The sequence below is a fragment of the Chiloscyllium plagiosum genome, unplaced genomic scaffold (assembly GCF_037043375.1).
Source record: "Chiloscyllium plagiosum isolate Xiang-an unplaced genomic scaffold, Cpla_swu_hap1 HiC_scaffold_3, whole genome shotgun sequence".
NCBI classification, from domain to species: Eukaryota; Metazoa; Chordata; class Chondrichthyes; order Orectolobiformes; family Hemiscylliidae; genus Chiloscyllium; species Chiloscyllium plagiosum.
In genome coordinates, this window is record NW_028270141.1 from 162,563,900 (window position 1) to 162,577,876 (window position 13,977).

The 13,977-nt window shown below is 45.5% G+C and overlaps 1 protein-coding gene across 1 annotated transcript in view; it reads left to right on the forward strand.

The window, feature by feature from the left end:
• The window catches only part of btbd9 (BTB domain containing 9), a 169,695-nt gene that overhangs the window by 116,200 nt on the left and 39,518 nt on the right, over positions 1-13,977 (forward strand). Inside the window, exon 6 of the mRNA XM_087976845.1 lies at positions 32-221. Coding sequence (XP_087832971.1) covers positions 32-221 — 190 coding nt within the window. The remainder of the gene's footprint in view (positions 1-31; positions 222-13,977) is intronic.

Sequence of the window (13,977 nt, forward strand, 5' to 3'; positions counted from 1 at the left end):
TGAGGTTGTATTTAACACAATTTTGCTTTAGTTCCCACAGAAAACGTGGCCACAGTTGGTGCCAGTGCCACAGTAACGGAAGGAGTCAGTCGCACTCGAAATGCACTGTTAAATGGAGATACAAAGAATTACGATTGGGATTCTGGTTACACTTGTCACCAGCTGGGAAGTGGAGCTATTGTGGTACAGCTAGCACAGCCTTTCATGATCGGAACCATGAGGTAACACTCAGCTCATAGTGTCCAAGACTAATGTTTGCATTAACCTGTGTGTTCCTGTATGTAATCCTGACAAGGTCAGTTTTCATCCCTAATTGCCCTGACAAAGTGCTGGTGAGCAACCTTCTTGAATTGCTGCAGTCCTTGGGATGTAAGAGCCCCTGCAGTGCTGCCAGGGAAGGGACTCCAGGGCTTTGACCCAGTAAAAATAAAGGAGCAGCAATCTATTTCCAAGTCAAGATGATGAGTGGCTCAAAGGGTAACGTGGAGGGGGTGGTGTTCCCATGTAACTGCTGCCCTTGTCCTTAGAGATGGAAGTGTCGTGGGTTTGGAATGTGCTGTTTCAGGTCCTTATCCTTTTTTAAACTTCAAATAACTTCATTTCTTCTCTACTGACTGCATCCCCAACACTTTGATCTGTGATAATTTCATTACTTTATACTCCTTGTTTTAGGATTGCTCCTTAACACATTTTTCTCTATTAATAGACTTCTCCAACATTTGGAGAAAGATACCTCTTGAAAAACTCCCTAGTCCAGACTGATCAATCTGGAAAGTCCTCACCTTAAGTACTCTAGGTAGTAGATGACAGTGAGGACTGCAGACACTGGAGATCAGAGTTGAGAATGTGCTGCTGGAAAAGCACAGCAGGTCAGGCAGCATCCGAGAAGCAGGAGAGTCGATGTTTCGGGCCGGAGCCCTTCATCAGGAACATTGATTTTCATGCACCTCGGATGCTGCCTGACCTACACTAGGTAGTAGCCTAGAAACACTGGTACTCTCTGTTGAGTGGGGTTATGGGTTTTGGAGTTCTCCCTCAACTCCAAACATACAAACAAACCCACATGTCCAACCAAGAACTCCAAGTTACATAACTTGCAGCAAACAGCATCAAAATACAGATACATAAATTCATTATAACATGATATACCTTTGTTCACTCGAAATACCCAACAAATATAGCTCAGCTGATGCAATATCAGTAGCGGGCAATGTTTACAGATAACAATTAGAACAAAAATTATTTGATACTAGGAAAGGTATGGGCTGAATAATGAAAGGACATAGAGATCTACACAAAGAGGCCCTTTGGCTCATGGAGTCTATACCAGTCAAAACCAGACACCTAACTGTGCTAATCCTCTTTTCCAGCAAATGGCCCATAGTGTTGTGTGTGTCAATGTTATAAGTGCACATTTCAGTACGACTTCAATGTGATGACGGTGTCTGCCTGTACAACCCTTACAGGCAGTGAGCTCCAGATTCCCACCACCCTCTGGGTGAAAATAACTTTCCTCACATCTCCTGTAAGCTTCATGCCCCTTACCCTAAATCTATGCCCTATCGTCATTTATCCCTTCACCAAGAGGGAACATTTATTTCTACCTACTCTATCAAGGCCCCTCATATTTGTATAGATGTCAAACATGTCACTCCTCAATCTCCCAGCTCCAAGGAAGATAACCCCAGACTACCCAACCTCTCTTCATAACTGAAACTCTTGAAGCCAGGCAATATCCTCGTAAACTTCCTCCGCACCCTCTCTAATGTAGTCACATCCCTTCTTTAATGTGTTTCCAATATTCGAACTGTGGCCTAACCAACATTTCATACATTTCCAGCATAATCTTAAACTCTGTGCCAGGCTTTATAGAGACAAGTCGTCGGAGCCATGTTATCCACTTGGGACGTGTGTATGTGCACAGCAAGGTCCCTCTGATCTTCATAGGAGCAAATTACTGCAGATGCTGGAATCGCTACTGAAAAGGAAATCACAGCTGCTCAGGAAGCATCCATGGAGAGACAGCAAGCTAATGTTTTGAGTCCAGATGACTCTTCATCAGAGCTGATCTTTGATGCTTCCCAAGGCCTTACTCACCAAGTATTCTCTTGCTTTGTTTGTTCTACCCAAATGGTTCTACCTCACACTTATATGGATTGAATTCTCTTTACCCCTGGTTAACCCTGACACATCCTCCTGGTTTCTAAGGTTACCTTCCTTGCTATTTATCACCCCACCAACTTTTGTATCATCTGCAACCTTATTTATCAGCCCTTCGACATTCAAGTATAAATCATTTACATAGACCATAAATAGCAAAGGCCTCAACCAAGGCCCCTTGTGGACCCGCTGAACACAGACTTGCAGTTGCAAAAGCACCCCTTGACTATCACCCTCAGCTTTCTGCCACTCGGCCAGTTCTGGATCAATCCCACAGGCTCTTACCTTTGCTATCAGTCTCCCATGCAGGATCAATCCAACTTGGCCAATTACTCCCCAATCAGTCTATTCTCGATCCTCAGTAAAGTGATGGAAGGTGTCATCAACAGTGTTATCAAACAGCAATAACCTACTCAGTGACACCCAGTTTGGGTTCCCCCAGGGTCACTCAGCTCCTGACCTCACTCCAGCCTTTGGTCAAAAGAGCTGGATTCCAGAGGGGAGGGGAGAAGGACGCCCTTGACGTCAAGGCTGCATTCGACTGAGTGTGACATCAAGAAGCCTGAGCATAACCAGAATCAGTGCTTATCAGGGGACATACTCTTCACCGGTAAGAATCATACCTGGTACATAGGAAGATGGTTGTGATTGAGTCAGTTCAGCTCCAGAACATCTCTGTGGGAGTTCTGAGGGGAGTGTCCCAGGCCCAACCATCTCCAGCTGCTTCATCAGTGACCTTGCCTCCATCATAAGGTCAGATGTGGGGATGTTCACTGCTGATTACCCAGTGTTCAGCACCAGGGAGGTGATAACCTGGTGGTATTATTGCTGGACTGTTAATCTAAACACCCAGGTAATGTTCTGGGGCTTTGAATCCTGCCATGACTGATGGTGGAATTTTAATTCAATAAATATCTGGAATTAAGAGTCTGAAAAACCAGTCTGTTTCACTAATGCCCTTTAGAGAACGAAACTGCCATTTTTACCAGGTCTGGTATACATGTGACTCCAGACCCACAGCAACAGCTAACTCTTGACAGCCATATGGGCAAGACATTGCTGGCCCAGCCAGTGATACTCTCATCCTGTGAATGAATTTTTAAAAAATGACACATCAGTTGCTGGAGCAGCTCATGTTCAAATACAGCAAGATCTGGTCAGTATCCAGACTTGAGCTGTCAAATGGCATTGCACAAAAGCCAGACAATGACTGTGCAACCACTGCTTCTTGACCTTCAATCATATTACCATCACTGAATCCCCCACTATCAACATCCTGGGGATTACCATGATCAGAAACTCAACTGGACTCATCACATAAACGTAATAACTACAAGAGCAGGTCAGAGTTAAGAATACTGCGGTGAGTAACTCGCCTCCTGACTCCCCAAAGCCTGTCCACCATCTACAAGGCACATGACAGGGGTGTGATGGAATACTCCCCACTTACCTGAATGGGGGCAGCTCCAACAACACTCAAAGAAGCTCAACACCATCCAGGAGAAAGCAGCTGGTTTGATTGACAGCATGTCCAATTCCTCCACCACCACCGACGCTTAGTAGCAGCAGTGTGTACTATCAACAAGATGCACTGCAGAAATTCACCACAGATCCTCAGGCAGCACCTTCCAAACCCATGATCACTTCCATCTAGAAGGACAAGGGCAGCAGGTACATGGGAACACCATCCCCTTCAAGTTCCCTCCAAGCTACTCGCCACCCTGACTGGGAAACATATAATCATTCCTTCAGTGTCACTGGGTCAGAAGCCTGGAATTCCCTCCCGAAGGGCATTATGGGTCAACCTACAGCACACGCACTGCAGCGGTTCAAGAATGCAGCTCAACCCCACCTTCTCAAGGGGGCAACTAGGGACAGGCAATAAATACTGGGATAGTCAGCAGTGTCCACGTCCCATGTATGAATTTTAAAAAGTACAGTGAGCAGCAGCAGTAAAATGGAGCTGAAATGCATGCTGATTTCTCTACTCACCACCACCACCACCACTGAAGAAAACCTCAGGTAGGGAACGTTCCAAGAAAGAGTGCATTCATTTTGGTGAAAATGGGATCTTGATTCTGAAACATTTTAAAGGATCCATTAATCAACATCGGGAGATCGGGGAAATTGAATTCTCTTCTTTCATGTTGTGATTGTTTGATTTTGAATGCCATTGATTGTTTTAGGTTGCTGTGGTGGGATTTGTTACAACCATTCATTGTGAGCAGTTTTCAAAGCAGATGAACTTTTAATTAAAAAAAAAGTATACTTTCAGCTTTGAATTTATAGAGCATGAATTAGTTAAGGAAAAGCCTCAAGGAATAGCTGTGTAATTGTATGATATTGAGTTAACATCACATGGATGAAGGAACAGGTCTTGCGAAGACAATTCTTGTAATTAGGTTGGGAGCTAAAAAGCAGGACTATGAGGTCAGTGATCTCAGGATTACTCCCCATGCCACAGGCTTGTGAGGCTAGGAACAGACAGAGAGTACCATTGAACATGTGGTTACAGATTTTGAGTAGTGATGGACAAGAATAAGAGTGGCCCTCATGTTCTCCTACTGAAACATTAATTACCCATACTGGCTCATTCCCTAATACCAGGTCTAGTATGGCCTCCTCTTGGGTTGGATTGTCAACATAGTGTCTCAAAAAGCCCTCCTGGACATATCTAACAAATTGCTCTCAATCTGAGTCCCAGTCAATAAGAGGAAAGTTGAAGTCACCCACCACAACTACCCTGCTTTTTCACACCTTTCCAGTATCTGACTGCATATCTTAATTGGGCAACTTGGAGAAAGTGAGGACTGCAGGTGGTAGAAAGTCAGCATTGATAAAATGTAGAGCTGGAAAAAGCAGCATCAGAAGACCAGGACAGTCGATGTTTCAGGCAGGACCCTTCTCACAGAATAGAACCTCTACAGTGTGGAAACAAGTCATTCGGCCCGACAAGTCCACGCCAAACCTCCGAAGAGTAACCCACCCTGACCCATTGCCCTACCCTGTTACTCTACATTTACCTAACCTACAAACCCTTGAATGCTATGGGCAATTTAGCCCATAGAGGGGGAGGTGTGGTATTGTTAGTCAAGGACAGTATTGGGGGGCACAAAGGATGTTTGAGAACTCATCTACTGAGGTAGTATGGGCTGAGGTTGGAAACAAGAAAGGAGAGGTCACCCTGTTGGGAGTTTTCTATAAGCCTCCAAATAGTTCCAGAGATGTAGAGGATAGGATTGCAAAGATGATTTTCAGACTGGAAGCCTGTGACCAGTGGAGTGCCACAAGGATGGATGCTGGGTCCACTACTTTTCGTCATTTACATTATCAATTTGGATGTCAGTTTAAGAGGTACAGTTAGTAAGTTTGCAAATGACACCAAACTTAGAGGAGGAGTGGACAGCGAAGAGGGTTACCTCAGATTACAACAGGATCTTGATCAGAGGAACCGATGGGCTGAGAAGTGGCAGATGGAGTTTAATTTAGATAAATGTGAGGTGCTGCATTTTGGGAAAGCAAATCAAGGCAAGACTTATACACTTAATGGTAAAGTCCTAGGGAGTGTTGCTGAACGAAGAGATCTTGGAGTGCAGGTTCATAGCTCTTTGAAAGTGGACTCACAGGTAGATAGGATAGTGAAGAAGGCGTTTTGTATGCTTTCCTTTATTGGTCAGAGTATTGAGTACAGGAGTTGGGAGGTCATGTTGCAGCTGTACAGGACATTGGTTAGGCCACTGTTGGAATATGGTGTGCAATTCTGATCTCCTTCCTATTGGAAGGATATTATGAAACTTGAAAGAGCTCAGAAAAGATTTACAAGGATGTTGCCAGGGTTGGAGGATCTGAGCTACAGGGAGAGGCTGAACAGGCTGGGGCTGTTTTCCTGGAGTGTCGGAGGCTGAGGGGTGATCTCAGAGAGGTTTATAAAATCATGAGGAGCACGGATAGGCTAAATAGACAAGGTCTTTTCACTGGGGTGGGGGAGTCCAGAGGGCATAGGTTTAGGGTGAGAAGGGAAAGATATAAAAGGGACCTAAGGGGCAACTTTTTCACGCAGAGGGTGGTACGTGTATGGAAAGAGCTGCCAGAGGATGTGGTGGAGGCTGGTACAATTGTAACATTTAAGAGGCATTTGGATGGGTATATGAATAGGAAGAGTTTGGAGGGAAATGGGCCGGGTACTGGCAGGTGGGACTAGATTGGGTCGGGATATCTGGTCGGCGTGGACGGGTTGGACCGAAGGGTCTGATTCCGTGCTGTACATTGTGCCTCGGTACACATTACGATAAATTCAATTCAATTCTATGACTCTATGATTCTGGATAGGAGTGAGAGTAACAGGGTAATTGTTATGGGGGTCTTTAACTTTCAAATATTGACTGGAAATACTATAGTTCGAGTACTTTGGATGGGTCAGGTTTTGTCCAATGTGTGTACGAGAGTATCCTGACACAGTATGTAAACAGGCCAACATTAGATTTGGTAGTGGAGAATGAACCTGGCCAGGTGTTACATTTCGAGGGAGATGAGCATTTTGGTGATCGTGATCAGAATTCAGTTATGTTTACTTGAGCATTGGAAAGGAATAGATATATACCGCAGGGCAAGAGTTATAGCTGGGGGAAAGGCAATTACGATGCAGTTAGGCAAGATTCAGGATGCACAGGATGGGTAAGGAAACTGCAGGGGATAGAACATAGAACAATCCAGCGCAGAACATGCCCTTCGGCCCTCGTGTTGCGCCGACCTGTGAACTAATCTCAGCCCATCCCCTTACACTATCCTATCATCATCCATGTGCTTATCCAAGCACTGTTTAAATCTCCCTAAAGTGGCTGAGTTGACTACATTGGCAGGCAGGGCATTCCACACCCTTACCACTCTGAGTAAAGAATCTGCCTCTGATATTTGTCTTAAATCTATCACCCCTCAATTTGTAGCTATATCCCCCCTTCTAAGTTGCTGTCATCATCCTAGGAAAAAGACTCTCACTGTCCACCGTAACTAATCCTCTGATCATCTTGTATGTCTCTATTAAATTCCCTCCTAGCTCTCCAATGAGAACAGACCCAAGTCCCTCAGCCTTTCCTCATAAGACCTTCCTTCCAAATCAGGCAGCATCCTGGTAAATCTCCTCTATACCTTTTCCAACGCTTCCACATCCTTCCTGTAATGGGGCGACCAGAACTGTACCAATATTCCAAATGAGGCCCCACTAGTGTTTTGTACAGTTGCAGCATGATATCACGGCTCCGGAACTCAATCCCTTGACCAATAAAACCAATAAAGGCACCATATGCTGCCTTAACAGCACTATCCACCTGGGTGGCAACTTTGTGCATGGATCTATGTACATGGACACCAAGATCTCTCAAGATTCAGAGATGTACAGCATGGAAACAGACCCTTCGGTCCAACCTGTCCATGCCAACAAGATATCCAGACCCAATCTTGTCCCACCTGCCAGCACCCAGCTCATATCCCTCTAAACCCTTCCTATTCATATACACATCCAAATGCCTCTTAAATGTTGCAATTGTATCAACCTCCACCACATCCTCTGGCAGCTCATTCCATACACATACCACCCTCTGCGTACCACCCTTAGGTCTCTTATATCTTTCCCCTCTCACCCTAAGCTGTCTTGTTCTGGGCTCCCTGACCCCAGGGAAAAGACTTTGTCTATTTATCCTATTCATGCCCCTCATGATTTTGTAAACCTCTATAAGGTCACCCCTCAGCCTCCCAAGCTCCAGGGAAAGCAGCCCCAGCCTGTTCAATCTCTCCCTATAGCTCAAATCCTCCAACCCTGGCAACATCCTTGTAAATCTTTTCTGAACCCTTTCAAGTTTCACAACATCTTTCTGATAAGAAGGAGACCAAAAATGCATGCAACATTCCAACAGTGTCCTAACCTCCACACTACCAAGAATCTTTCCATTGACCTAGTACTCTGCCTTTCTGTTATTCTTCCCAAAGTGCATCACCTCACATTTAGCTGCATTGAACTCCATTTGCCACCTCTCAGCCCAATTCTGCAGTTTATCCAAGTCCCCCGGAAACCTGTAACATTCTTCCACACTGTCCACTACTCCACCGACTTTAGCGTCGTCTGCAAATTTACTAACCCATCCACGTATGTTATGCCTGGGCCACGTCATTTATAAAAATGACAAAGAGCAGTGGTCCCAAAACAGACCCTTGTGGCACACCACTAGTAACCGGACACAAGGCTGAATATTTTCCATCAACCACACTCGCTGCCTTCTTTCAGAATGCCAGTTTCTAATCCAAACTGCTAAATCACCCTCAATTCCGTGCCTCTGCATTTCCTCCAACAGCCTACCATGTGGAATCTTATCGAAGGCTTTGCTGAAGTCCATGTACACCACGTCAACTGCCCTACCCTCATCTACATGCTTGGTCACCTTCTCTAAAAAACGTACAGAGGTTTATGAGACAGGACCTGCCCTTGACAAAAACATGTTGACTATCTGAAATCAAATTGTTGCTTGTTAGATGATTATAAATCTTATCTCTTATAGTCCTTTTCGAAACTTTTCCTACATCAGAAGTAAGGCTCGCTGGTCTATAATTACCTGGGTCATCTCTGCTGCCCTTCTTGAACAAGGGCACAACATTTGCAATCCTCCAGTCCTCAGGTACTAAACCTGTGGACAATGACAACTCAAAGATCAAAGCCAAAAACTTGGCACTCTTCTTCCTAGCTTCCCAGAGAATTCTTGGAAAAATCCCATCCGGCCCAGGGGACTTGTCTACTTTCACACCTTCTAGAATTGATAACACCTCCTCCTTACTAACCTCGATCCTTTCTAGTCTAACAGCCCGTATCTCAGTCTTCTCCTCTACAATATTCTTCTTTTCCTGAGTGAAAACATATGAGAAATATTCGTTTAGCATCTCTCCAACCTCCACAGGGTCCACACACACCCTCCCCCTTCTGTCTTTGACTGCCCTATTCCTCGAGGTAAAAACAATGACTGCAGATTCTGGAAACCAGATTCTGGATTAGTGGTGCTGGAAGAGCACAGCAGTTCAGGCAGCATCCAAGGAGCAGCGAAATGGACGCTTTGGGCAAAAGCCCTTCATCAGGAATGCCCTATTCCTACCCTAATCATCCTCTTATTCCTCACATACCTATAGAAAACTTTAGGGTTCTCCTTTATTCTATTTGCTAAAGACTGCCCATGTCCTTCCTTGCTCTTCTTAACTCTCTGTTTAAATACTTCCTAGCTGATCTGTAACTCTCTCATCGCCTCAACTGAACCATCTCGCCTCAACATCACATAAGCCTCCCTCTTCCGCTTAACAAGAGATGTAATTTCTGTAGTAAACCTGGTTCCCTTACCTTATCACTTCCTCCCTGCCTGACAGGGATGTACCTGTCAAAAATGGCAATACCTTTTCCTTAAACCATCTCCACATTTCGATTGTCCCCATCCCCTGCATTTTGCTATCCCATCTTATGCCTCCTCAGTCTTGCCTAATCGCATTATAATTGCCCTTCCCCCATCGATAACTCTTAACCTGTGGCATATACCTATCCCTTTCCATCGCTAAACTAAATGTAATTGAATAATGGTTACTCTCTCCAAAGTGCTCATCTACCACTAAATCAATCTCTTGTCTAGAGGAAGAAGAAGGCTTTTGCTTGGATGAGACATGAAGGCTCAGTTCGGGTGCTTGTGAGTTACAAGTTAGCCAGGAAAGACCTAAAGAAAGCGCTAAGAAGAGTCAGGAGGGGAGATGAGAAGTCATTGACAGATCGGATCAAGGAAAACCCTAAGGCTTTCTATAGGTGTGTCAGGAATAAAAGAATGACTAGAGTAAGATTAGGGCAAGTCAAAGATAATAGTGGGAAGTTGTGTTTGGAGTCCGAGGAGATAGGGGAAGTGGTAACTAAATATTTTTCATCAGTATTCACACTGGAAAAAGACAATGTTGTCAAGGAGAATACTGAGATACAGGCTACTAGACTAGATGGGATTGAGGTTCATGAGGGGGAGGTGTTAACAATTCTCAAAAGTGTGAAAATAGATAAGTTCCCAGAGTCAGATGGGATATATTCTCGGATTCTCTGGGAAGTCAGGGAGGAGATTCCAGAGCCTTTGGTTTTGACCTTTATGTTGTCATTGTCGATAGGAGTAGTGCCAGAAGACTGGAGGATAGCAAATGTTGTCTCCTTGTTCAAGAAGGGGAGTAGAGACAACCCTGGAAATTATAGACCAGTGAGCCTTACTTTGGTTCTGGGTAAAGAGTTGGAAAAAGTTATAAGAGATAGAATGTATAATTATCTAGCGAGGAATAAATTAATTAGGGATAGTCAGCACGGTTTTGTGAAGGGTAGGTAGTGCCTCACAAACCTTATTGAGTTCTTTGAGAAGGTGACTAAACAGGTGGATGAGGGTAAAGTGGTTGATGTGGTGTATATGGATTTCAGTAAGACATTTGACAAGGTTCCCCACAGAAGGCTATTGCACAAAATACAGAGGCACGGGATTGAGGGTGATTTAGTGGTTTGGATCACAAATTGACTAGCTGAAAAAAGACAGAGGGTGGTGGTTGATGGGAAATATTCATCCTGGAGTTCAGTTACTCATGGGGTACCACAAGGATCTATTTTTGGGGCCACTGCTGTTTGTCATTTTTATAAATGACCTGAATGAGGGCGTAAAAGGCTGGGTTAGTAAATTTGCGGATGACACTAAGGTTGATGGAGTTGTGGATAGTGTCGAAGGATATTGTAGGTTACATAGGGACATAGGTAAGTTGCAGAGCTGGGCTGAGAAGTGGCAGATGGAGTTTAATGTGTCAAAGTGTGAGGTGATTCACTTTGGAAGGAGTAACAGGACTATGGAGTCCTGGGCTAATGGTAAGATTCTTGGCAGTGTAGATGAGCAGAGAGATCTCGGTGTCCAGGTACATAAATCCCTGAAAGTTGCCACTCAGATTGATAGGATTGTTAAGAAGGCATACAGTGTGTTAGCTTTTATTGATAGAGGGACTGAGTTTTGGAGCCACGAGTTCATGTTGCAGCTGTGCACAACTCTGGTAAGGCTGCACCTGGAGTAATGTGGACAGTTCTGGTCACCGCATTATAGGAAGGATTTAGAAGCTTTGGAAAGGGTTCAGAGGAGGTTTAACAGGATGTTGCCTGGTATGGAGGGAAAGTCTTACGAGGAACGGCTGAGGGATTTGAGGCTGTTTTCGTTAGAGAGGAGAAGGTTCAGAGTTGACTTCATTGAGACATAGAAGATAATCAGAGGGTTAGACAGGGTGGACAGCGAGAGTCTTTTTTCTCAGATGGTGATGGCGAGCACGAAGGGACATAGCTTTAAATTGAGGGGTGATTGATTTAGGACAGATATCAGAGATCGTTTCATTATTCACAGGGGTGTGGAACACACTGCCATCTTTAAGGTCGCTTAAGTGGTCTTTGGATAAATATATGCTTGATAATGGAATAGTGATGGTTAGATGAGCTTCAGATTGGTTCCACAGGTCGGCACAACATCGAGGACCGAAGGGCCTGTACTGCATGGTTATGTTCTATGTTCACTAGCCAATCCACCCTAACCTGCACATCTTTGGACTGTGGGAGGAAACTGGAGCACCCGGAGGAAACCCACACAGACACGGGGAGACACAGACAGTTGCCCGAGGCTGGAATCGAACACTGGTCCTTGGCGCTGTGAGGCAGCAGTGCTAACCACTGAGCTACTGTGTCACCTCAGGAATCCTTAATTGGGCAAAGGCCAGTTAAATGCAAATTAGATGGGAACCGAGGAATGTGGATTGGAAGCAGGTATTTGAGGGACAATCTATGTCTGGCATGTGGACGGCTTTTAACAACCAGTTGATTAAAGTGCAGGATGTGCATGCTCTTCAAAACAGAAGGATGGGAATGGCAGGATTCAGTAACCACGATGACAAGGGAAATTGTAAATTTAATCGAAAGGAGTAGGAGGGGCACAAATGTCCTGGGCAGGAGATTTCTTTATGTGATTTGGGATGGTTTAAATGAGTTGGGCAGGGAGGTGGGAACCATCTGAGGTGGGGGGGTTGGGGTTGGGGGGGTTGCAGTGGGGTAGGGGAGGTGAGATCTAAACCTGAGACCCAACCAAGGTCTGTACACTCGCTCAGTTCTTCAGGTTTTCTTTTATTTTCCTCTTCCTTGTTTAGTCCTACGTGAGCTTTCAGAGTACGGGATATGGATGTCAGGGTAGTTGCGTGTTCCTCCTGTAGAATGTGGCAGATGAGAGACACTTCACATATCTCTGTCGACTACATTTGCGGGAAGTGCACCCAACTCCAGCACCTCGAAAACTGAGTTGGGGAACTGGAGCTGGAGCTGGATGAACTACGGATCATCCAGGAGGCTGAGGGGGAAATTGAGAGGATGTACAGGGAGGTGATCACTCCCCAGACACAGGATAAGGACAGCTGGATTACTGTCACGGGGAGGAAAGGGAACCGACGGTCAGAGCAGAGATCCCCTGTGGCTGTTCCCCTCAGCAATAAGTATACCGTTTTGGATACTGCTGGTGGAGTCAGCCTGCCAGGGGAAAGCCATAGTTGTCAGGTCTCTGGCACTGAGCCTGGCACTGTGGCTCAGAAGGGAAGGGTGGGAAATAGAAAAGCGCTAGTAATAGGGGACTCAATAGTTAGACGGATTGACAGGAGATTTTGTGGTCAGGAACGGGACTCCTGGAAGGTACGTTGCCTCCCTGGTGCCAGGGTCCGGGATGTCGCCGATCGGGTCTACAAGATTCTAAAGGGGGAGGGGGACCAGCCAGAAATCGTGGTACATATCGGCACCAATGATACAGCCAGGAAAGGGATTGAGGATCTGAAAAGTGACTACAGAGCGTTAGGTTGGAAGCTGAAGAGCAGGACGAGTAGAGTGGTGATAGGTTGGAAGCTGAAGAGCAGGACGAGTAGAGTGGTGATCTCAGGATTGCTACCGGTGCCACGAGATAGTGAGATGAGGCACAGTCAGCAAATGTAGCTTAACACGTGGCTGTGAGGCTGGTGCAGGAGGGAGGGCTTCAGATACCTAGACCATTGGGATACCTTCTGGGGAAGGTGGGACCTGTACATGAAGGACGGGTTGCGCCTGAACTGGAGGGGTACAAATATCCTGGGTGGGAGATTTGCTCATGCAATTCGGGAGGGTTTAAACTAGTTTGGCAGGGGGGTGGGAATCGGAGCCAAATGTCTGAGAGGGGGTCAGTTGTAGATGGGACAGTGACAGGGTGCAGTGAATTTATCGGGAAGGTTTATGACACAATAAAACAAAAGGATTGGTTAAAGTGTGTCTGCTTTAACGCAAGGGGAGTGTCAGAAATAAGAGTGACAAACTTAGAGCATGGATCAGTACTTGGGACTATGATGTGTGGCCATAGTGGAGACGTGGGTTTCACAGGGGCAGGAATGGTTGCTGGATGTTCCAGGGTTTAGAATGTTTAAAAAGATCAGGGAGGGTGGAAAAAGGGGAGGGGGTATAGCATTGTTAACCAGAGAGTGCATCACAGCTACAGAAATGAAGGTTGTTGAGGAAGGTTTGTCCACTGAGTCAGTTTGGGTGGAAGTTAGGAACAGCAAGGGAACAGCCACTGCATTGGGGGTTTTCTACAGACCCCCCCCCCCCCCCCTAATAGCAGGAGAGAGATTGAAGATCTCATAGGTGGGCAGATTTTGATAAAATGTAGATGTCGCAGGGTTGTTGATATGGGTGACTTCAACTTTCCCAATATTGACTGGAACCTCCTTAGTGCAGATGGTTTGGCTGGA